The 26,060-nt window shown below is 49.6% G+C and overlaps 1 protein-coding gene across 1 annotated transcript; it reads left to right on the plus strand.

The window, feature by feature from the left end:
• The first annotated feature begins 22,386 nt into the window (after positions 1-22,386).
• On the plus strand, positions 22,387-25,255 carry LOC103650478 (uncharacterized). Its single transcript, XM_023302094.2, has 2 exons — positions 22,387-23,810; positions 23,925-25,255. The coding sequence occupies exons 1-2, from the start codon at positions 23,355-23,357 to the stop codon at positions 24,705-24,707; spliced, it is 1,239 nt and encodes a 412-aa protein (XP_023157862.1). The 5' UTR covers positions 22,387-23,354; the 3' UTR covers positions 24,708-25,255.
• The last annotated feature ends 805 nt before the right edge of the window (positions 25,256-26,060 follow it).

Below are 26,060 nucleotides of genomic sequence, written 5' to 3' on the forward strand. Positions count from 1 at the left end.
ACGACAACCCCATCAGCCGGAGGAGGGGGGAGGAGGAGCTTTCCCGCGCGTTGACAGGGAGGTCAACGTCATCTTCGGCGGACATGGGTCGCAGGAGAACAAGAGACAACAAAAGCTCAACGACCGCCAGATACTGGTGGCGACCACCGGCCCTCCCGCCCCGTACCGGTGGTCGGAGCACCCAATCACGTTCACTCGGGAGGATCAATGGCTCAACTTCGACCACCCAGGCAAATACCCGCTCCTCGTCGATCCGGTGATCCGAGAGAGCCGGGTGAAGAAGGTGCTAGTGGACGGGGGGAGCAGCATCAACGTCACCTTCCCCCGTACGCTTCAAGGCTTGGGAGTTCACCTCAAAGAGCTCCACGAGTCAGACACTCCTTTCTTCGGCATCGTGCCGACGGAAGGGGAGTATCCGCTGGGCCACATCTACATGCCGGTCACCTTCGGGACTCCGGATAATTACAGAACCGAGTTCCTGAGGTTCGAGGTGGCGAACTTCGACTGCGGGTACAACGCCATCATCGGGAGGCCTGGGCTGGCCAAGTTCATGGCCATCCCGCACTACACGTACATGATACTGAAGATGCCAGGACCACAAGGAATCATAACTGTGCGCGCCGACTTCCAAGGCGCCGCAGAATGCTTCCGAGTGGCCATCCAAGCAGCCCTCACCACCAAGCCATCAGCGATTCCTTCTACACCGGCGAACTCTAAGCCTGATGAAGACCTCGCCGTGCCGGCAAACGAAGCTCAGGCCGCGACCTCTATGCGGCCGACTGAAGACACCAAGCGGATCAACCTGGGGTTCGCTGATGAGCGCAAGACGGCCATCATCAGCTCCAGTTTGAGTGACAAATAGGAAAGCGCGCTCGTCCAGTTCCTGCAAGATAACCGAGACGTATTCGCATGGCAACCTGCGGATATGCCGGGAGTCCCAAGAGAACTGGCCGAGCACAAATTGAAGGTCTATCCCCAGGCGAGGCCGATCCGGCAAAAGCTGCGTCGTTTCACGCCCGACAAGAGAGAAGCCATTCGTGCCGAGTTAGCCCGCTTGGTCGCGGCCGGATTTATTAGAGAAGTATTGCACCCCGAGTGGTTAGCCAACCCTGTTCTTGTACTCAAAAAGAATAAAGTGGATTGGCGCATGTGCGTCGACTATACTGATCTCAACAAACACTGTCCGAAGGATCCCTTCGGGCTCCCGAGGATAGATCAGGTGGTGGATTCCACCGCTGGATGTTCGATGCTGTCTTTCTTAGATTGCTATTCCGGGTATCATCAGATTAGTTTGGCAAAAGAAGACGAGGAAAAAACGGCGTTCATCACCCCGTTTGGTGCTTTCTGTTATACCTCCATGCCGTTCGACCTCAAAAACGCTGGAGCGACTTATCAGAGGGCTATTCAAACATGCTTAGCCGATCACTGGGGCAAGCGTGTGGAGGCTTACGTAGACGACGTGGTGATCAAAACTGAGAATCCAGAAAACTTCATCGAAGATTTACAACTGGTTTTCAACAGCTTGAGAAGATATAGATGGAAGCTCAATCCTGAAAAATGCGTTTTCGGGGTACCAGCAGGAAAGTTGCTCGGATTTATCGTCAGCCACCGGGGAATTGAGGCTAATCCAGATAAGATTGAAGCTATCATGAAGATGGAAGCTCCTCGATCGCAAAAGAAGGTTCAGCGACTCACTGGATGTATGGCAGCCCTGAGCAGATTCATATCCAGGCTGGGAGAAAAAGGTCTGCCATTTTATAAACTGTTGAAAAAGGTGGATAAGTTTCAATGGACTTCAGAGGCACAAGAAGCTCTAGACGCACTGAAAAAATTCCTGACAACACCGCCAGTATTGAAACCGCCCCAGCGAGCCACGCCAACTCAGCCGGCTGAAGATTTGCTGCTATATATCTCTTGCACGACTCACGTGGTAAGCACTGCGTTGGTAGTCGAGCGAGTGGAAGAAGGACATGCCTACCCGGTACAACATCCCGTCTATTTCATCAGTGAGGTTCTAGGCCCATCGAAGAAAAAGTATCCTCAAGTTCAGAAGCTATTATATGCAGTACTTCTAACTACCCGCAAGCTGCGCCACTACTTTGACGACCACAAAGTCATAGTAGTTACTGGTTTTCCAATAGGGGACATTCTTCACAACAAGGAAGCCATTGGCCGAATAGCCAAGTGGGCTTGCGAGTTGGGGTCCCATGATATCGAGTTCCGACCTCGCACTGCCATCAAAACTCAAGCACTGGTCGATTTCGTATCAGAGTGGACAGAACAGCAAGTGCCGAATAATCCAGAAACCGCAGAAGTATGGCGAATGTATTTTGATGGCTCGCTGAAGCTGCAGGGAGCAGGAGCAGGAATTCTCTTCACTGCACCTGGAGGCGAGCACCTTAAGTATGCTCTCCAGCTACTATTCCCGGCCTCTAACAACGCAGCCGAGTATGAAGCCTTGATACACGGATTAAACATCGCCATATCACTGGGCGTCAAGAGATTGATGGTATATGGAGACTCTCTGGTAGTCATTAGCCAGATAAACAAAGAATGGGATTGTTCAAGTGATTCAATGGGAAGATATTGCGCTGCCGTTCGAAAGCTGGAAGATAAGTTCGAAGGTCTGGAATTTCATCATGTGGAAAGGGATCGTAACACAGCAGCTGATACACTATCCAAGCTCGGATCCGGTCGAACTCAGGTCCCACCCGGAGTTTTCGTGCAGGAAATTACACGGCCGAGTATCTCGATAGACCAAACAGAAGAGTGCAACATCATAGATCAACCCGGGTCAGACTCTGATGACTGGAGGAGGCCGATCATTAAGTACATAAAGAACGAAGAAGAGCCGGACGACAAGAACTCAGCAGAGCGCATTGCCAGACAGTCGGCTCACTATACACTCATTGGGGAGGTATTATACCGGAGGGGTGCGTCAGGCGTCCTCATGAAGTGCGTTCTCCCGTCCACTGGGAAGCAACTTCTGGAGGAAGTCCATGCAGGGCAATGTGGGATACACGCAGCATCCAGAACATTAGTCGGGAAGGTTTTCAGGTCAGGATTCTATTGGCCGACGGCGAAGAATGATGCAGCCGAGTTAGTTCAGAGATGCGAAGCTTGCCAATACCTGTCGAAGCAACAGCACATGCCAGCGCAGCAGCTACAAACCATACCAGTAACTTGGCCTTTTGCATGCTGGGGATTGGATATGATTGGGCCTTTCAAGAAGGCTCAAGGAGGATACACCCATGTATTGGTGGCAATTGACAAATTCACTAAGTGGATAGAGTTCCAGCCCATTGCCTCTTTGACCTCTGCTAAAGCCGTGGAATTCATACAAAGCATAATATTCAGATTTGGGATACCAAACAGTATCATCACTGACTTGGGATCCAACTTTACCAGTTCAGAATTCTTTGACTTCTGCGAGCAAAAAAGCATTCAGATCAAGTATGCATCTTTAGCCCATCCGAGAGCCAACGGGCAGGTTGAGCGAGCCAACGGAATGATATTGGAGGCACTCAGAAAAAGGGTCTTTGACAAAAATGAAAAATTCGCAGGAAAATGGATAAGAGAATTGCCTTATGTCGTTTGGAGCTTGAGAACCCAACCTAGCCGGGCCTTGCATGGAAACACTCCTTTCTTCATGGTCTATGGGTCGGAGGCAGTGTTACCTGCTGACCTCAAGTTTGGGGCACCAAGATTGATCTTCGAAAGCATAGCGGAAGCTGAGGCCACCAGGCTGGAGGATATTGATATACTTGAGGAAGAACGACTGAATGCAGTAATACAATCAGCACGATACCAGCAGACTCTAAGGCGCTATCACGATAAGGCTGTGCGGCAAAGGTTCTTTTCAGTAGGGGACCTCGTCCTCCGCCGAATTCTAACGGGGGAGGGACGGCACAAGCTATCACCCTTATGGGAAGGACCCTTCATAGTAGCAGAGGTCACTCGGCCCGGATCGTATCGCCTCACCCAGACGGATGGTACAGAAGTCGGGAACTCTTGGAACATAGAGCACCTCAGAAAGTTTTACCCCTAGCTGTACTTCAAAACAGCCGGGGCGGCCATGTACTCTGTAAAGTGGAAATATGTCATCAATAAAGATAGATTTCAAGGATACTCGGTTCGTTTATGATTGACTTGCATTCTTACTTAACTCGGGGTGACCACTATGCCCTACGAACGGAGCAATCGACTTAAGTCGGCAACGACTTAAGGCGGTGCAACATGCTCACGCTTACTTAACTCGGGGTGACCACTATGCCCTACAAACGGAGCAATCGACTTAAGTCGGCAACGACTTAAGGCGGTGCAACATGCTCACGCTTACTTAACTCGGGGTGACCACTATGCCCTACAAACGGAGCAATCGACTTAAGTCGGCAACGACTTAAGGCGGTGCAACATGCTCACGCTTACTTAACTCGGGGTGACCACTATGCCCTACAAACGGAGCAATCGACTTAAGTCGGCAACGACTTAAGGCGGTGCAACATGCTCACGCTTACTTAACTCGGGGTGACCACTATGCCCTACAAACGGAGCAATCGACTTAAGTCGGCAACGACTTAAGGCGGTGCAACATGCTCACGCTTACTTAACTCGGGGTGACCACTATGCCCTACAAACGGAGCAATCGACTTAAGTCGGCAACGACTTAAGGCGGTGCAACATGCTCACGCTTACTTAACTCGGGGTGACCACTATGCCCTACAAACGGAGCAATCGACTTAAGTCGGCAACGACTTAAGGCGGTGCAACATGCTCACGCTTACTTAACTCGGGGTGACCACTATGCCCTACAAACGGAGCAATCGACTTAAGTCGGCAACGACTTAAGGCGGTGCAACATGCTCACGCTTACTTAACTCGGGGTGACCACTATGCCCTACAAACGGAGCAATCGACTTAAGTCGGCAACGACTTAAGGCGGTGCAACATGCTCACGCTTACTTAACTCGGGGTGACCACTATGCCCTACAAACGGAGCAATCGACTTAAGTCGGCAACGACTTAAGGCGGTGCAACATGCTCACGCTTACTTAACTCGGGGTGACCACTATGCCCTACAAACGGAGCAATCGACTTAAGTCGGCAACGACTTAAGGCGGTGCAACATGCTCACGCTTACTTAACTCGGGGTGACCACTATGCCCTACAAACGGAGCAATCGACTTAAGTCGGCAACGACTTAAGGCGGTGCAACATGCTCACGCTTACTTAACTCGGGGTGACCACTATGCCCTACAAACGGAGCAATCGACTTAAGTCGGCAACGACTTAAGGCGGTGCAACATGCTCACGCTTACTTAACTCGGGGTGACCACTATGCCCTACAAACGGAGCAATCGACTTAAGTCGGCAACGACTTAAGGCGGTGCAACATGCTCACGCTTACTTAACTCGGGGTGACCACTATGCCCTACAAACGGAACAATCGACTTAAGTCGGCAACGACTTAAGGCGGTGCAACATGCTTACGCTTACTTTACCTGGGGTGACCACTATACCCTACGAACGAAAGTTACCGACTAAAAGTCATTGACGGCTTAAACCAGTATAGCATACTCTCGCTTATGAAGTTCAGGGGATGACTTCCATATCCCACAAACAAACTTCATAATTATCATGTAGCATTAACACAAATTTGCAAACTAATAAATTCTGATACGATAAGAAAGAAATCATAACATTCGAATGATAAGCTGATGTCCTCTAAATGAATGCTTGCTCATGCTAACTGCGCGCTCAGAGCACGCGAACTGTTTCTTTATTTTCCAATGTCTCTCTCAGGAACGACTGACGAAGAAGGGCGATTCGAGGAATCAGGGGCAGCAACCACATCGGCTCCTATATCCTCGGGGACAACCACGCCAGGTCTTCTCATCAAGATTCGTCCCGCCCGAATGGCCTTGTCCAGGGCCTTATCGCGCTGAGCTTTGAAAGTGACAGCAGCTTCTTCAGCAACTTTAACAGCCTGCTGAGCAGTTTCTAACTCCCGGGCAATGGTTTTCTTGGAAGCTCGGAGTTCCTTGATGGTGGCATCCTTTGCTGATAGCAACTGTGTAAGGCGGGCCACTTCGTCCGAAGATTCTTGCAGTTGACGGCGCTGATTGTCAAGCTCCTCCATCGTAAAGCGGTGGCTCCTCTCCAAGATGGTCAGCGAGCTACTGGAATCCCGGTACAATCTGTCCAAGTTGTCGCGAGAAGCAGCAAGGATACGTTTTTCTTCCTACAAGCAAAAATCAAACTCATTCAGAATCCAAGAGCATGATAAGGCGAAGCGCAGGTTCGTAAGCTACCTTCTCAGAGTTAAGCTGGACATGAAGAGAAGAACTCAGAGCGTTAGCATCATCCAAAGCCGCAGAGACCTGACTCAACTCGATCTGACTTTGAGAATACTTCTCCTCGAAGTCAGCGCATCGTCGAGTCATTTCAGCTTGATCTTGAGAATGTTTTTCTTCAAGAACTATGATCTGCCGAGTCATCCCTATCAAGAAGTATTCAAACAAAATGAGGTCAGAAGGTAAAACAACCTACGGGCAAGAATAAAGAAGAAGAAGAAAGGACACTGACCAGCATTGGTGGCCTCCAACTCAGATACACGACGACGAAGCAACACTGGATTCCAACGCTCGAGAGATGACGCCACTTCTGGGGTAGAAGCACCCTGTGATTTCAGTTGACTGGCCAATCCATTCACCAAAGCCTGACGAGAAGAACAGATGAGCATAATGACAGCAATTCATGCAACATAGAGATCAAATTAAAGCACGGCACAGCACCTGGAGGTTGGAAAAGAACGAAGGGATCCCCAGGTCAGGAGAAATCAGCTGATAATCAGGTATCAGACCACCACCCGAAGCAGCTTGCAGTAGACCAGCAGGAACAAGCTCAGTACATTCAGCAGAGTTTAACTCCAGACCAGTGGGGATGCTGCCCTCCAAAGCGACCCCCTGATCCGGAGTCCGAGCCACCATCATGCCGCCAGAGTGTGGAGGTGAACCCACATGAACATCCATAGAAGTGCAGGAGGGAGACCCCGCTCGGACACCCTCGGGGGCTGGGTCAAGGTTGGCACTGCCCACTTGAGCCGGGTCACCCCCGGCAACACCCTCGGGGGCTGGGTAGTGGCCTACACTCCTCACCTGAGTTGAGTCCTCCCTGGCGACACCCTCGGGGGCTGGGCACATGTCAGCACTATTCAAAGGATCCAAGCTCTCTGCCGTGACCACCTCTAAGGTCGACGGGCCTTCAGCTGTTTCCACAGGATCGGGACGGTCCAAGTCATTATCCCGGCCCTCAAGATCGTGCTCTAAGGTCGACGAGGCACGGGACGACCTCAACCCAGCATCTGGCACGGCTGCACAAGTTTCTGTTGCATCAACGTCTGCAGGTTCCAACAGCAAGTTCTCAGGGACCATATCCTCTAGAGCTTGATCAAAATTGGCCATGGACAGTTCTTGCAGACCAATAAGAGCAGACAAGGCAGGAGAAGGAACCCCACTACTACCACCGCTAGCGACGAACTGCCGACTGTTCTTCCGAGTTAATGGAGTTTCATTCTCTTCCTCCTCATCTTCCACAGCAACAGCACAAACAGCATCCTCATTGGGGTCAGCAGCAGGCGGAGCACACCCATTGAGATCAATGTCAGCTAGACCAGTTGCAGTCATTTCTTCAGCAGTAGGAGCTAAGGTGCTGGCATCCTCATCAAAGCTAGACACTCGCCGGAGGCGTCTTCTTTTCCTTTTCTGCTCATCAGCAGAAGGCTCGGGCTGACTGGTTCGGCTAGGACGCCTCGGGCGAGTATTGGCAGGTTTCGAGACATCCAAGGTCGCATCAACCTCTGGAAGCGGCACCACTGCCAATGTACCATCAGGAGCAGTATCAGATGAATCCTCATCTAGCAGATCGAGCATGTCATTTATGTCTGCGTCACTAGGGTTCAGGGGCACTTCAAAATAAATCTGCCGTTCATCATCAGGTATCTCCCCGAGCGAAGCAACTAAGGAACGGACATCTTCAGCAGAAGGTCGAACTCTAAGACCCAAATTGCTATCTGTCACGGGCGGATTGGACACAAAAAGAGTGAAATCTTTGGGAGAAGGCAGGTTCCAAGCCGAGTATGCCACTGGAGCTCCAACGTTTGAAACCTTACCCCTCAGGATCATCTCGAGTCGGCTCACCAAATCAACAGAAGGAATTCTCCTATTAGTAACTCGAGTTGAGTCGGCCAGCCCTCGGTAAAGATATGCCGGATAGGCCCTGTCCTTCAGCGGCTGAATGTTTTTGAAAACAAAATCTGTGACCACGGCTTCGGCAGTCAGACCTCTCTCTTTCAGTAATCCAACCTCAGTAAGCAACACGCCCGCCTCGGCTACTTCTTGGTCCGTGGGAGATTCAGTCCAACTCGGAGTGCGAACGTCTGCCTGTCTCCCTGAGCGAGGAGGAAGAGAGTTTCCATAATTGTCCATTATAAACCACTCCAGACGCCAACCTTTAATGCTGTCCTTGAGAGGTATCTCGAGATACTCGGTCTTCCGCCCCCGGCGCATCTCTAAACTGGCACCTCCGACCAATTGATGTTGCCTCCCGGCCATCCCAGGACGGCAGTGATACAGATACTTCCATAAGCCAAAATGCGGCAGCACGCCAAGATAAGCTTCGCAAAGGTGAACGAAAATAGAGATTTGGAGAATGGAGTTAGGGTTCAGGTGAGTCAGGTTGATATGATAAAAATCAAGGATGCCACGGAAAAAAGGAGATATGGGAAGGCCGAGGCCGCGAAGAAGGAAAGGAGTATAAACCACTGATTCGTGGGTATCTTCGGTTGGGACAGTAGTCCCATGGCAAGAGCGCCAAGAACAGAGTTCCCGTGGAGGGAGAACCCCGATGGAAACAAGGCGGAGAAGCTCAACTTCAGAAATCACAGACATATGGTTACCTGCGAAGGGTAACTGACTGTTGGGATCGATGGCGGGGATCACTGCAGCAGACGAGTTCGCGGTCTTCCTCTTGGGCGCCATCTTGCTTCTCGCTGGCGAAACAGAGCAGGAGGCGAGTGGCAGAGAAGACTCAGATGCGGAAATGCAAGAACTAGGGCACAGAAAGCAAAGGCGGCTGAAAGCGCGACACTTAAGGGATATTCTTGAGCCAGATACCTTTTCAAAAGTGCCCAATCATCACCCGGCGGTCATCTCCGAAATCCCAGCATGCCACGTGGATATCTAACAGTTATTTCCAAGAAAGCCGATGTGCCACCTCATCACTCGGCCATTTTCCTCAAAGAAACTTGAAGAAGCTGGCTATCACTCGGCGCTGCCTCTAAAACGCCGACCACGTGTTCAATCGCTCGGCATTACTTCTAAAATGCCGACGCTGACCTTCAATCACTCGGCGCTGCCTCTAAAACGCCGACCACGTGTTCAATCGCTCGGCATTACTTCTAAAATGCCGACGCCGACCTTCAATCACTCGGCGCTGCCTCTAAAACGCCGACCACGTGTTCAATCGCTCGGCATTACTTCTAAAATGCCGACGCCGACCTTCAATCACTCGGCGCTACCTCTAAAACGCCGACCACGTGTTCAATCGCTCGGCATTACTTCTAAAATGCCGACGCTGACCTTCAATCACTCGGCGCTGCCTCTAAAACGCCGACCACGTGTTCAATCGCTCGGCATTACTTCTAAAATGCCAACGCCGACCTTCAATCACTCGGCGTTATTTCTAAAATACCAGCCCCGCATTTTGTCGCTTGGCATTACTTCTAAAATGCCGATGCCGACCTTCTATCATTCGGCATTGCCTCTAAAACGACGGTCTTGTGTTCGATTGCTTAGTGTTACTTCTAAAACGCTGATGTCAATCTTCACAATCGCTCGGTGCTGTTTCTACTATATCAAAAGAATCGGTTCAACATTCAGCAAAAGCAGTGACGAGTCATCAAAAAGAGGAGATAAACGACAATTTTCATTGAAGGGAAGTTAACAAGTTACAAACCAACTCTTTATGAGTTGGTACTTCCCTAATTCTACTCTACATTACTACTACTACTAAACTACATTATACTACTATTACTACTACTACACTAATTACTACTACATTATTTTATCTATACTAAACTATACTAATATCTAAGAAGACCAGTGGCACCTAGCCACTGGCCCTGCCCCTGCCGCCGCCGCCGCCCTTGGTGCTGCCCCTGCTGCTGCCCCTGGTGCTGTCCCCGCTGCCGCCGCTGCTGCCCTTGGTGCTGCCCCTGCTGCTGCCCTTGGTGCTGCCCCTGCCGTCGCCGCCGCCCCTGCCACTGCTGCCGCCGTCGTCGTCATCGTCGTCGTCGTCGTCGTCGTCGTCTTCACCCTCATCGCCGCCGTCCGAGTCCCCCTCATCCGAGGAGTACTCCGACTCATCCGAGCCTTCGAGCCCGGCGCGCTCGACGGCCCGGATGTATGTCCAGACCTCCGCGGCTATCCCCTGGGAGTCGTCCGAGTCATCGGACGACGCCGGGGGAGAGACGGGAGCCGGAGACCCCTCGGGCTCGGAGGAGAACTCCTCCTCCGAGTACTCCAAGTCACCAAACTCCTCCGATGGAGGAGTTGGCTCACGCTTACGCTTGTTGTTCTTGCCCATGGTTGAGAGCTTTGGGAGAGAAGAAAGGGAAGAGGCAGTAAGGAGCAGCGAAGAGGTGTGAAGAAACCAGAGAATCAAAGGGGTTATTTATAGAAGGGAAAGGCAACCGCTCACCTCTAACCGCGGTCACTGAACAGTCGCAAGGCATTCAATAAGCACTTCCACCCACCCGAAGACACGTCAGGCGGCGGACGCCGTTTCATGCAACACTACACCCATTGGGACTCCAGTCAACAGCGCGAAGGATATGATTACACTAGCCGTCCCATCGCATTACTACTCAGAGGCAACCGGCTAAAACACTCAGCGTACCAAGCCGTCCCTTGCCCACACCCATTGGGGGGGGGACGCCCAGGAATTATCGGTACATTTTTCAAACGGTCACATCCGTGCAGGGCATGCAGTGAATACCTCAAGACAAAAATGAGATATCAATAAGAGTTAGAGGGAAGCCAAATATAGCCAGTAGAGTGCAAAATATGGTCGACAGAAATGACTTGAAGACCAGACAGAGAACGTCCATCAAATGTCCAATCAGTCACAGAGCAAATAAATTACACTACCTAGCGAGATATGGATGGATTGTGAACTCGGCTGCAAAAGACAAAATACATGCTGACCTCTGAAGCATAAAATTGATGACATAGCGCGGATGACATCATGCCAATTTTTTACAAGCAGAAAGGATAATTTTCAGCAAAAGGACACAGAAGGAAGACCTTCGAGTGGATTATCCTCAAAAATCCACTTGAAGGTCGGGGGCTACACCCATTGGGTGCACCTTCGGTGCACCCCATGGATTATCATTCTAAATCAATATAGTGCCGACCTCTAAGGCATAGAACAAGATTGGAAAGATCAATCCTCAACTGAGATGCAGGAGCGCGAATGGAGAAAATCTTCGGAGAAGACCTTCGAGTAGATTATCTTCTAAAATCTACTCAAAGGTCGGGGGCTACACCCATTGGGTGCACCTTCGGTGCACCCAAGGAAGTCCAGAATCTTATAATCCAAAATGCCGACCTCTAAGGCACAAGCACAAAACCAAACTTTGGTCGAACGAGTGATCAGAGCCAGAGGAGGCAGCAGGAAGTCATTTTCTGGACCTTGGATCTTTGAGTTGATTATCTCTAAATTAACTCAAAGATCGGGGGCTTGTGGGGGATAGATATCCCCTGGGTCCACTAAAGAAGTAAAAGGCCTCACGAAAAGCCCAAGGGCCCAATAATTCGTAAGGTCATTCTTTCGTGGGCCTAGGGAAAGACAACCAATAAAGAAGACGTGGGACTGATTAGTGCAAACACAGGCGGCCCACAACGTCGAACGAATGGATTACAACAGAGACCCGACTTTCCCGCGCTGAAGCCCTCATGCAACAGAGCCATGCGAGGATAAGTCGGCGAAGGTTACGTAGGGATAAACTCAAGAGGTTCACTATCTTTTAGCTACTCGTTGCTATCATATCATATGTACTGCCCCACGGTCGAGTATATAAGGCCTAGGGGGCACCCCTTCAGATCGATCGACCCTATTCTACTTAGCCACCCACAAAAACTCTCTGCGCCCTCTATCCAGAGGATCCTCTTGTAACCACGCTCATATACTCACCAGGACGTAGGGTGTTACGCACTTCTAAGCGGCCCGAACCTGCAAATCTTGTCCATTGTCCCTCGTGCGATCGGCACGAACCATTTTGCTACAGTCGTCGACACCGTCCTACTCCTAAAAGCACCTTGAGGGGCAACCCCGGGTGTGCGGTCGGACCCAAAACACCGACAGAAGGTCTGTACAAGAAACGTGATCGATACAAGGAAGAGATCGCGGATTATTTTAAGGAGGAGGCCAAGAAAGAGTTCAAAGCCATGATGTCTCAAATGCTATCGAATCCTCCTCCAGAATTGATGCAACAGTTGGCGAGTGCGATGTCTGTTCAACAGATGACCACTCCACAGATACAAATAATTCCAGCAGCTCAACCGCCGGCTTCCACAGATTGTACGACATTACCAAGCTCTGTTGCTTCAACGGGAAATAAGGACCGTTATCCAGTTGATGACATCACAAGGCCTGTGGCGTGCACACTGGTTATAAGATATGGTATTAACAATAAACGTACAAAGATAGTAGCCACAGGCCTTGCGATCCCAGGACGCAAGTTCCATGGAAACGATATTCCAGATGATTATTGCAAAGTAGAAGTGACGACGGTCATCCAAGGATACGAGGACGACATGCTAGACATCCCTGGGCCCGAAGGTATCGAGAAACTTGGACAAGCTATCAAGAATTTTATCCTTTGGCCTCGAAGGGATGTCGAATTGCTTGATTGGTCGAATTCGTCGCAGGCATCGCAGGCCCAACCGTCTCCGCCTTCTCAAATTGCTGTTCCTATTGTACATCCATCCTCACCTCCTCAAACTTCACATGCTGCTCCTCATCCTTTTTCTGACCCACCGTCTCCGCCACAAGCATCACCATTCAGGGCTCCACCACCTTCTCCTCCCCATCCTCTTGGTGACCCACTGTCTACGCCACCATCAAGGGATCCACCTTCTCCACAGCCATCAAACGATCCACGACCATCAAAGAAATCTAAACTTCCTATACCAAAATTGGTGTCCCCGTATCAGAAAAAGAAGAGTAAAGCTACTACTGCTGGCACAGTTCGGTTTTTGAAAGGGATTGGACGGAGCCTCACGTCACAAACTGTTGATTTGGCCGAGCACGAGGAGTCTGCAAAAAAGGCTGAGGCAACGACCGCAAAGATAAAGAAGCCAACTAAGGCAGATTACAAAAACGTGCCTAAAAAATATGTGCCGGGCAGACCTCTGCTACCTCTTGACAAACTAAGAAAGGTCCCGGCTGGTGTTAAAAGGTTGCATGACTGGTACATGCGGGCATCATCGGTTGGCATCGACACCATCAGTGTGCATATACCAGACCATGCTTTTATTGGTTCGAACCAAAAGGCCGTTGTTACATTCGAGGACATGTGGTTAATGATGAACCTTCAGAGACTCGACGTGCAACTTGTAACGATGTTTGCATTGTAAGTGTCGCTCATACTTCCACATATGTGTGTTATTATTAGTGAGCTGTATAAAATTTCAATATCTGACATGCACGTGTGACTTGCAGAATGCAACATGATCAGCAGGAGATTCTTTACGGTACCAAGCCCAATGCTAGTGCCAGTAAAAGGGTTGGGTATCTCAACCCAATACTTATATCCGAGGAAAGCCACACTTTTAGAATCGGGAAAGACAACGATGAAATACGGGGAAAGACGGACGAAGAAGTTGAGAAGCGTATAAAGGATATGAAGAAGGATTTTGAAGCTCGATACGCCACATACATAGGACATGCAATGCTTCAATTTCAAGACAGGGAAGCCATAATGGCCCCGTACAACTTTAAGTAAGTGTGATTTTGCATAAATAAAATTAATAATTTCAATACACATGCATCACAAATTTGATTCGTACAGGGACCACTGGATATGCTTCCTCATTTATCCTAAGGTTGGAAAGGTGCTGGTGCTCGACTCCTTGAACTTCGACCCTTCGACATATGCAACATTCCTCAGCATCTTAGAGCTGTAAGCCTTTTCTATGCATGCATACTTTTATCGATTAAAATTTGAGAATAACATGGTGATTCTATTTGAGATCACAGTGCTTATAGATTCTATAAGATGAGAGGTGGAAAGTACGACCTGTCGAAAAAACTCGTGCCACTAGACATCCATCATCACTGGCCGGTAAGTATGTGATTTTATGAATACATATCATACACAATGTTGCAACTAAATAACCAATCTCCCGTTATGTAGTGCCACAAGCAACCACAAGGATCGGTCCTATGTGGATTCTATGCGTGCGAGTTCATGAGAGTGAACGGACGATACATCACGAACCCTGACAAGGTATTATTAGTAATAGTTAAGTATGTATTTATGTCACTAAAGATGCAAATGTGTTATTATTGAGTATAAATAGATGATGTTTATAAAATTCCTTTACAGCAATTTCAATGAGGAAACCCGGAGAACTTGACCGAAGCTGCATTGTATGGCATAGTCGAGGACCTCTGCACATTCATATTGAAAGAGGTCATTCCCGCAGAAGGAAAATATCACGATGCTTCCGGAACATTAGCTTTGCCAGAGTTTAGAATACTAACAGAAATTAGTAGATTATCTCTTAGCCGAGATAGTTATTAGAGCTTAGGTGAAAACTTATGATGTATAGAATGCATGAAGGATATATGGTTGTAAACAGAATACTTTGATGTATATAAATGTATGATAGAATTTAATTTCATGTTGCTTTCAATATCAATATAGATCTATATATATATATGTTTGTGTGTGTGTAAATAAATATATATATAATTCAGTATTGTTTGAAATTTTGAAAAAAGGCGGGAAAACTTCCACTGGCGGCTGAATAAAGAAAACCGCCAGTGAAAAGTGCATTTCCACTGGCGGTTTGCTTTATAAAACCGCCAGTGGAAATGCATTTTCACTGGCGGTTTTCTTTATTCAGCCGCCAGTGGAAATGAACTTTTCACTGGCGGTTCCTTAAGAAAACCGCCAGTGAAAATGCACTTTTCACTGGCGGTTCCAAAATAACCGCCAGTGGAAATGCTGATTTCCACTGACCCCTAGCACTGGCGGTACTGAAAAACGCCAGTGTAAATATGTTTAGAACCGCCACTATAGAGCTTCTGTGTACTAGTTTGGTAGGCCATAAGTGCATCGCAGGCTGAGAGGCACACAGACCATTAATGTGGAACTCAGTGATAGAAGTGCTTGGAATGGTAGAGATAGATGGACATGCACCATCTCAGGTAGGAGGTCTGATCGAGAAAATGGAGTCATTTAAATTTGCTTTCATTTTAAAGCTCATGTTGTGATTGCTTGGTATTACAAATGAACTTTCACATATCTTACAAAGAAAATATATTAATATTGTTCATGATATGGAGTTAGTTTCTGATGTCAAGGATCGGTTAATTACCATGAGAGGAGAGAGTGGATGGGAAAACGTATTTGATGAGGTGCAGCAATTGTGTAATGAAAAATCTATTCGAGTGTCAAATATGTTTGATGAAATACAAGTAAGAGGTAGATTGAGTGAAGGGTTCACTGTTACTATCCTTCATCATTATCGAGCTGAGATTTTCTATGTTGTGGTTGATAAAATTTGTGTGCAAATGAACCATCGGTTTGGTGAAGCAAACACAGAGTTATTAGTTTGCTTCTCATGTCTCGATCCAAAAAATTCATTCTCCAAATTTGAATCAACAAGCTTGCTCGACTTGCTGAAATTTATGATGTAGATTTCCCGGATGGTGATCGTGCAATAATAAGAAGCCAACTTGAGACTTATACTCTTCATGTGAGAAGACATTTTGCCTTTTCTAGTTGCATGGATATTGGAAGTTTGGCTTTAAAGATGGTTGAAACTAAAAAGCATATAATTTTCATTTAGTCTACACGCTTATTGAGTTGCCATTAATACTGCCAGTTTCAACAACATCGATTGAAACAGCCTTCTCTGAAATGAAAATATTTAAGAACAACTTGGGCAACAAGATTTCAGATAAATGATTCAATCACTTGATGGTGTGTTACACCGAGAGGGAATTATTCAAAGCACTTAATATTTCTGCTCTAACACGACACTTTCAGAGTATAATGACTTGAAAAATGAGTCTACCTCGTGTTATTCGAGGATAGCACATTATATACGTATAAGCAATTTTTTAAATACTTTATATATAGTTGATCTTTTAAGGTTGTTCAGGCTTCTAAAAATTTATCCGCCACTGCGCACGGAGGCACAGCGCGGCGAGGCGACGTATTGGCGTATCGCCATGCAGCTGGTGAGCAGCTGCAGCCTGGTGCAGCACCCAACGACCATGCATGTCGTCTGATCCAACCAACACGCTCCGTGCTCCTTCCGCGCCTGACCAACGCTCCGCGTGTACGGATGCGGCCGGCAGATTCGGACCAAATAGTCATCGCCTCCGTCTCATTGCCATCGTGTCTCCTCCTCAGCTTCGACGTGGAACACCATCACCATGGTCCCTTCTCTGCTTCACTACTGTATAGTACCAGTACAGCAGTCCCTGTCCAAGGTGTCCCTTCCAGCGTCCAGGCTAGCACATTCACTGCTCCTTCATCGCTGTGGCCTGTGGCCCTCGCTTCCTCAGACCTGGTCTCTCCGCCACCTCCACACGTGCTCGTCGCAGCATCGCTCCTTCTCAGCGTACACCTCCGTTTAGCGCTAGGAATATGAGTCTGACCTCTTTTGCATGACACTATAGCATGGTCTAAAAACAGAAGTGCAAAGCATAACAAAGTGATATGGGCTAGTCTAGCACAATCTAAAGGAAAGTCTATATCAGGCCTCAAATTGTGGCATCGGCTCCAGCACGACCCGCACGCATGAGCTGGGTTTGAGCCGACTCAGTCCTATAAGCCCGCAATGTTTAATTTCGTTAATTTAGTAAGATATGAACTTTATGTGTTTGTAATATTTGGAGTTTATGTGGTTTAAATACATGGGTTAGGCCAACTCCACCAACACCGGCATGTGGGCGTGTATAACACTGTTTTGCACTATAGATGCACTGTTTACAAAGAGAGATTTGAAATAGAGAATTTGCTGAAGATAGTCTTAGGCTTGAGCGGTTGAGCCTGCACGGTGTGATGAAGGCTCGGTGTGTCTTAGGGTTGGATTGGACCACTGTTTTTGCTCTTTAGGTTAGTACTAACTAAAAGTTTTTTAGGCCTTCTTGGTCTGAGCCTGTTTGACCCAAAGCACGATGGGCTCGGACCAAATCAACCCAACCTGGCCCAATTCCCAACACTACCTACATGTGTCCCTTGCCCAACAATTCTCTACCGTAACATCCGTGGACGTTATGGTAGCCCAACTTTTTTTACAATTTAGCCCTTTTTTGGTTTTATTTTCATAAATATGACATTTTCAGTTTCATTTCAAAAAATGGACCCTTAGTTCAGCGCTAATAGCATTAGCGCCTAGCTAACACAGGCCAGCACTAATGCTATTGGCGCTTAGGTATCCGACGCGGCAGTGGCGGTGGTGGTGGCGTGGCAGGGGTAGGCGCCATAGAATTTGGCACCTACCTCCTGGAAACACTATAGCCAAGTGTCTGGGGGTAGGCGTCAAGATCTATGGTGTCTACCCCCTTTAAACCGGCTGGGCCCTTCTTTTCTACTATTTCCCTTCTCCTCTCCGCCAAGATCACGCTCCTGCACGCGCCTCACCACGCTCCGCCCTGAGCCGCCGCCCCACGTCGCCATCCACCACCCTCCGTCGAGCTCCGCCTCTGCCCCGCGCCGCCCTCCACCTCTGCCCCACCCCGCGTCGTCGGTGCCCTCCCTACCGGTCGCCTCTGCCCTCCTCATCAGTCGCCCACCACCATAGTTAATTTCTTTAGAATTATAGATGTATAGTAGTTTTTGTTAGGTATTTAGTATTTTAGTTAATTAGTTCATATTTTAATTAGTATTTTAGTTTGTAATTTTGTTTTAAAACTTGGTATGTAGCTAATATAGTTAGTATTTTAGTTATTTAGTTAAGATTTTAGTTAGTTATTTAGTTTAAAAACTAGGTTGAATGTGGTAAACACGAATTTGGTTGAATGTGGTAAACGCGAGTTTGATTGAATGTGATAAAATGTGGATTTGATTAAGGTGATTGACGTCACCATGTGTTTAATATGATTTACATTTGTAGGTTTTAGTACTTTGTTATTATTTAGTTAGTAGGTAGTTATTGGTGGGGGTAGTTAGGGAATAACCATCAATAATGGTCACTAAATGTTTAATGCGTGTTTCAAATAGATGGACAATTTTTGAGCATTTATTATGGAGGCAATGTGGAAGATGGCCCCTATGGAAATGCTAAGTTCTTTGACATGTGACACGTGCATGTGTTATTCGTTGGTAGACCCTACTTGAGTGATGTGTTTACAAAGGCTAAACAAAAGCTAGGTTACCATGAAGATGATAACATTGCGGATGCCGGAGTGCTTAACATTAGTCATCCACCAAATGTCATAAGACATGTCATCCAAATTGATTCTCAACTAGAATGGGAGAATTTTGTTACTTCGGCTATGCAGACCTAGTTGCAACTCATGAAGGTTGTGGTGTGGCGGGTTGTAGTAGACCATCCCCTGAAGACTATGATCGTGTTGTGGATGATGTGCCAAATGTGCCTGATGCTCAATCTGGCCCCAATTTGACCCCATTAAGTCAGCCAGGAGATGATTGTGGGACTCATGACCTACAAACAGATTCTCCTGCGGGTATCCCTTTTGGCACAAACCACTTGTAGTAAGTTTCATTGGCATCACATGTCCATTTTGTAGCATGAGTACTTTGCTCATTTCAGTGACGTGAATTTATTTTTGTACATCGGTGCATGTTGCAGGAGAGACCCCCTGCTCTTGTGGTTGATTCTACGACTGTGGCACGTGGCTGCTTCATAGATGGATTTACCTTGACACCAAAGACCAATAGATTGAATAAAATAAGTGAGACAAAAAAATAAAAGAAATTACCTTAACACCGGTAAGGGATGTTGGTCGTAGTGAAGAGGAGTAAACCGATATGGAGGGGATAGAATTGACGTCGTATTATATAGGCATACGAGGATCGACGCCAAGATCTAGCGCGCCAAGGTCGATGCCACAGATCTTGGCGCCGACCCCCCGACATGTGGTCACCACACAAGCTCCACGCCAGTGCCGCCGCCGAGAGCTAGGCGGCAATAGCAATGGCGTCAACCCGTGTTAGCTAGGCGCCAATAGCATTGGCGCCGACCTATAGATCCATTTTTTAAAATGAAACTCAAAAAGGCATATTTGTGAGAAAAACCGAAAATGGGCTAAATTGCAAAAAAGCCGGATGTAGGAGTGGATATACGGGATACCCGAAAAAATCTGGTCGAGTAATTCGGGTTTTTAAAAAATTTAGGTTTTGAAAATTGTTACTTGAAATAAGTGGGTACTCGAAAATTTGGGTAATCTCGATTTACCCTATCAGAGTTGATATGCATGGTTATCATACGCAATGGAAGAGCAAGATCTTTGTAAAAAAACATAGGTCTTGTACCATACTAGGGAGACTCAGGATCTTGATTAGTAGTTTAGTACCCCGGGATCAAAAGACATGTTCCCGGACTAGGCTGTCACTGTGAGAGAAATATGGCCAGCAAGCAACCCTGCCATTCTATCGCCTCCTTCACTTCTCTTCTACTTCTCCCGTCCGTTCTCTTTATCTCTTTGCTAATTAAAAAAAAGACATTGTTAGGTTTACTGCCTGATCAGGTGAAGTGACCGTCCAGCTCCCAGCAATCATGACCTACCGGTCGAGAGCGAAGCCAACGGCAGCAGAGGCGAACTGGGATGCAGCAGACCGTCCAGGGTAGAGGAAGAGAGACGGGGTGATGTCAGCGTGCGTGGCGCGGGATAGCGCTTTGAGCATTCAAGGTTCCAAGGAAGACCGGGGCATGTTACATAATTTCAGATAATTCGGATAAATCGGATATCGGCACATGTTACCTGTTTTACCTAATATAATTTTAGGTTTTTAAACTAGGATCCGAACTAGTATTTAAAATTTGGATAATTTAAGTTTGAATATTTCAAGTTTAGGTAATGGGTATTAGGTTTTTTGCCTACCCATGGTCGGATAGCTAACATGTGGACCTGCTATGTCCTAGGTCCACACCCCTGCCGCCGGACATTACGACAGAGAAGCCGTTCACGTCCCTTTTCTCTATTTGGTCTCGGTCATCTCGAGTCTCTTCTCGCCGTCCTACGCAGGCACTGTGCCCCTCGTTCTTTCGATCTCCTCGGTAGTGCTGCAAATTGGATCGTTTCGTGCTGGCCCGGCACAAGTCCGTCGTGCTTCGGGCTTTAAATTTTCGGATCGTGCCAACACGAAATTCAGTCGGGCCGGGCCGTATTGTGTCTAGATACTAAAATCAAGATCCAACACGGCCCTAAAATACGGTGGGCTTGCTTCGGGCCGTGCTAGCTGAGGCCCGGCACGCTCAGTCGCAAATCAAATTGTTCTCACTCGTCAATCCTTGAGAGAGTTTGTCACCATTGTGGAGCTGTTGCCGGTAGAGGTGGACGTTCGGGTTTACCCGGTATTTCAGGTCGGGTTTTCAGGTTTTTTATATTTCGGATTTTAAACATCTAAGCCCGAACCCGTACCCATGTTGTCGGGTACCCGTAATTTTGGGTACCTATACTTTCGGATACGGGTTCGGGTAATATCAAAATACCCGATATATTCGAGCATGTAGCGATGAGAGAGAGGAGGTTGTGGACGCTGCCTGGCCAAGGACGTTGCCGCAGTGCCTGACGATGAGAGAGAGGCCTTGCCTTGCCTTTGCCTGTGGACGCTGCCGCCGAGGACGCTGTGGGCTGTGGCCTTGCCTTGCGTGACGATGAGAGAGAGAGGAGAAGAACTGCAGGGCACACCGCAGACCGCACACCCACACACGCCTGCGCCCTTGCCTACTGCGGTGCTACTGCCGAGTGCCGACCGCGGAGCCGGCAGCCGCCACCTCCAGGAGCTAGGGTTTGTGCTTTGTTGATTTGTCAATTTCACGGTCGTGCGTGCCTCTGGGCTCTGGCTCTGGACAGTGGGTCTGGGGACTGGGAAGGGGGGCGCTGCCAGCCAGGGCCTGGGCCGTGAGAAACTGAGAACTGGGCCGTGAGCACTGAGCAGGCCGAGCACCTGGCGGGCTGGCGTGAGCATGTAGCTACAGTGCTTCGGGTAGTATGGGTAGTTCGGGTACAGTGGTTTAATACCTGATTAGGCCCGTACTTAATTCTGGTATTTAGTTTCGTTACCCGCTGGAGCTATTTGGGTAACGGGTTTTGGGCTATACGGTTACGGGTTCGGGTATTTCGGGTACAGGGCTTCGGGCTCGAGTTTTATGCCCAGTACTAGTTGCCGGGTCGACGATCAGGGATGGCGACACCGGCGTTGAGACCGACGGCTACAGCGCGCTGCTTCAGGGTTCATATTTTTGCCCAAAAAGTTTTTCTACATCTTGGGAAGAGTTGTTCGGTCCTTTCATATGCTTGAGGCTCTTGGATGATGGCGTCCTCTTTTCTGGTTGCGTGCATGCGTGCAGGAACTGTGGGAGAAGAGTCGCGAGGAGCGAGAGCGGATGGTGTAGAAGTTGGACTGTTCGAGGCCGACTGCATGCGCCGATGCGCGTCGATGAGGCCACCGTCGAGCGTGCCACACTGCATCAGTCACTCGTGGTGGGAAAGGCCGAGACTGCCGCGCTGGGCTCTTTGACAGCATCCCTCAGCTCAACCATGTGTTTCACCATAACCGTGCCCTTGTCCGTGCCGGACTGGCACGAACACGACCCATGACAGCGTGCCAAGTCATGTGACCCGATGGACTGAAAGTTGGAGCACGATCTAGCCCATCTAACGTGTAGGCTCGATTTTTTTACACATGTGCTGGACCAGACTTTGTGCATTTATTTTTTGGCCGTGCTCATACAGACCCGTTAGGCACGGCCCAAACTTTCAAGACTACTCCTCGACGTACACCGGTGGCCAGTGTGACTAGATAGTCGCTCCCTCACTTCCCTCTCCGATCTCCAACAGTGAGCGTGAAGGGGAAAGGTCTCTGAATGAAGAACAAAGATGATTAACGGGCCGGGATGTATTCTCCGTAGCAGCAAATTCGACCTTCTCGCGACAGTACATATAGAGCCATTTGCAATTTTGCCATTATCATTTGTGGGCTTCGCCATTATGCCATCGGACCCACAAATCATAGACACAGATGGTCCCACCAGTCATAGACACGGGATGGCATAATAACAGGCAGCCAAATTTGAGAGTGGCAAAACAGCAAATTTCTCGTACATATATCCCCGTTGCCATCCTTAGCTGTGGCGCAGAGCTGCGTGCGGCGTGCCTGTCTCCTCCTCCAGAGATCTCCACACACACATGTCCTACTGGCGACTGCCATGGGTGTGCCTTCTGGTTCTGGAAGACGATGGCCTGATGAGGGCCCGGGTACTTGTTGCCATTCCATTGCTGACCATGGATGCAATGCAATGCATCTGTCCACATTGATCGCTCCGCTCACATCGGTCCGTCATTGCATTGCAGGAGGAGGTACAGATACAGTACAGGTACTCAGCTCCTCACTAAGACAAGCTCTGGCCAGCGACCGATCGACCGGTCGTCCCTTAAACCCTACACCCTCCGTGGTCCGTCTGTGCTCTTCATCACGCCACAAGCCGCATCCATCTGCCCACGGCCCACCTCATATGGGGAGACCATAAACTGGCAGTTAGCTAGGACACTGCCGCCGATCACTCCGATTGTTCCCTTTTGTTTCATAAATCATGAGCCAATGAGTCATGCCTGTGTTCATGCAATTGAAGCTAGCAGTCATTTCTGGCGGTGGGTACAAAATTGAAGGTGCTAGCTGTTGCGGGGAGGACTTCCTCTTCCTCACCCTCACATGGCCGGTGCAGTGGGGGCAGATCGCAGACGTGTGAGGCAATGGAACAATCTTGAGGCGAGACGTGAGAGCAGTTCCAGTTCCAGTTCCAGAGAGCAATGAGTGGCCACCGGGCCTCTGCTCCTTCATTCTTGGAGTAGTGCGTCTTGCGCAGATGGGCAAGGCGAGCCAGTGGCTCAGAAACTTGTTGCTGTCCGGCAGGAAAGGGAGGAAGGCCAAGGACAGGGCTGAAGCCGACTGCCAGTCGGTGCTGTCCGCGCCGCTGCCCTCGCACGCGCAGGCGGCGGCGACACCGCACGGGAGGGAGAAGAGGCGGTGGAGCTTCCGGCGGCCGGGCGCGGCAGCGTCCAGCTCCCAGGGCCCGCTCGCGTCCTCGTCGTCGCACTGCTTCTCGGAGGCGGAGCTGCATGTCGTCGTGGTGCAGCAGGAGCAGGGACAGCAGCAGGCCGCGGCCGCCGCCGTCCCTGAGGCGGCGTCCACCTCGGGCACGGTCGTCGCGCTTCCGGCGTCGGGGAGGAGGACGAGGAGGAGGAACGCCCGCGGCGGTGGTCGTGGCGGGGAGGCCGCCGCGGCGGCGGTCAAGATCCAGTCGGCCTTCCGATCGTACCTGGTACGTGCGTTCTTGGGCCCGCCGGCCGGCCGCGTGCAGTTCTCGGCTCCGGCGATTCTCCACGCGGCAAGTGTAAATGTCAAGTGTGAACAGTGAAATGGTTTGCGACGGCAGGCGAGGAAGGCGCTATGCGCGCTGCGAGGGATGGTGATGCTGCAGGCGATTGTGAGGGGACAGCTGGTGCGGCGCCAGGCCAGCCTGACGCTCCGGCGCATGCAGGCGCTCGTCTACGCCCAGCGCCGCGCGCGCGCCGAGCGGCTGCGCCTCCTCGATGTCGTCGAGGACGACGCCTCCAGGCAGCAGGCCGCCTCAGCCACGCCGCCGAGGCGGCGCTCGCCGTCGCCGCAGCACCCGCGGTCCTGGAAGCCACTGGTGAGCAGAGCACTGTGGCACTGCCCTTCTTCCGACGAGGAAGAAACTGACAAATGCGCGCGGTGGGTTGCTCTTGCGGTCTTGCCTTCGCTGTGCTGTGCAGGAGGCGGTGGAGAGGCGTCTAGAGGAGAACGTCCGGACCGTGGAGGTGGACGACGGCGCGCCGAGGGCGGGCGCGCGGCGCAACAGCTGCGGCCACTGCTCGGCGTCGACGACGCCGAGCCGCACGCCCATGCCGAAGGCCGAGCCGCGCCAGAAGGTCTCGCCGTCACCGTCGCCGTCGGCGCTGACGGACGGGAGCGCGCGGACGCCCAGCGGCCGCTTGGACGACGCGTCCTTCACCTCCACGTCGGAGCCGATGCCGAGCCTGCGCGCGGCCCCGCCGTCCTACATGGCCAACACGGAGTCGTCGCGCGCCAAGGCGCGGTCGCAGAGCGCGCCGAGGCAGCGCCTCTCATCGGCGCCCGAGACGGCGCCGGCGGCCACGGCCGTGCTGTCTCCGTCGTGCTGCGACCGTCCGCCTAGCCAGGGCGGGGGCAGCGCGCGGCGCAGGGCGTCGCTGGACCCGCTGGACCTGCCCGGCGGCGCGCCGTCAAGGCGCATGGAGCGGTGCGCGTCGCGGGCGCGCGCGACCACGATGTCGTCGGTCCCCGGCAGCGAGTGCGGGTCTTCGAGCACCGTCGGGCACCGCGGCAGCGCGCACGGGCCATGGCTTGGGTGACTACGTACTGGCCCTTGTCTCTTCGTCAGTCTACGCTTGCCGATTGAGGTGAAACTGAAGGTGCAGATGTCCTACGGTGTGTTTGGCAGTAGAAGAAGCTGACGGAGCCAAGGAATATGGGGACCTTCTTCGATCATGGCGTGTTTTGCGTGCCGGTTTTTTGTCTGTGTGGATGTACGGTGGGTGTGTTTTTTCTTGGAGTGATTATTTGCTATGTGGTGTTGGAGTGAGAGTGATGTTATTTCCAGTTTCAAGAGCTGATATACTTGCAAAGTGAAACGATAAACCTGCTGCAAACCCTCCCATTTTCGAGAAATTTGTATTTTTGCCACTGCAAAGATGGTCTCCTTGTTTATAACCACTGAGTCTCTTACATATGGTCCATCTGAATCTGTGAAATGTGTGTTTGATGGGAATTTTGCAAAGCCCATTGTTTGTAATGGCAAAAATACGAATCTCTTACCATTTACACCCCCTCACATCCATTACATACAGGCCCACACGAACAGAGATCGAAACATGTCACTTGACTCCTTGGTCATTATTTATTCTCTGTTCTTGTGGGCATGTAGGTGATGGATGTGAGGGGTTGTAAATGAGAGGGTTTGCAGCAGGGATGCATAGAATTTTTTAGGTCCATAGGTCTTGCATACACAACTGACACCTGAATCTTTCTGCATCATCTTTTCCACATGCAAGGCTGCAACTGCATGTAGTGCCATCTGATAGAGGGCAACATATTAGGTTCAACTAGACTTAGGGATGTTTGGTTCCATGGATTAAAGTAGTTAATGTCACATCAAGTATTTGAATATTAAGTATAGCATTAAATATAGACTTAATTAGGTTTGATAAATTCGTCTCGACTTTTAGTCTTTATCTATGTAATTACTTTTATAATTAGACCATGTTTAATACTTATAATTATCATTCAAACATTTGATACAGTAGGATATAAACTTTAGTTAGGTGAAACCAAATACCCCAGTGCAATCGGACAACTAAGACATAAGCATGGAGGTGCGAGAACCTTTTAAAAACATATTTTTAAAAATATCCCCCACCTCTATGTTTGTGTCTTGATTGCACGACTACTCCAATAAATCTGATTATACCTTATATGTTGCCCTGACAAAGATGGCCACTGTTGGTTTCTG

This window comes from Zea mays, chromosome 3 (assembly GCF_902167145.1).
Source record: "Zea mays cultivar B73 chromosome 3, Zm-B73-REFERENCE-NAM-5.0, whole genome shotgun sequence".
Classification (NCBI taxonomy): domain Eukaryota; kingdom Viridiplantae; phylum Streptophyta; class Magnoliopsida; order Poales; family Poaceae; genus Zea; species Zea mays.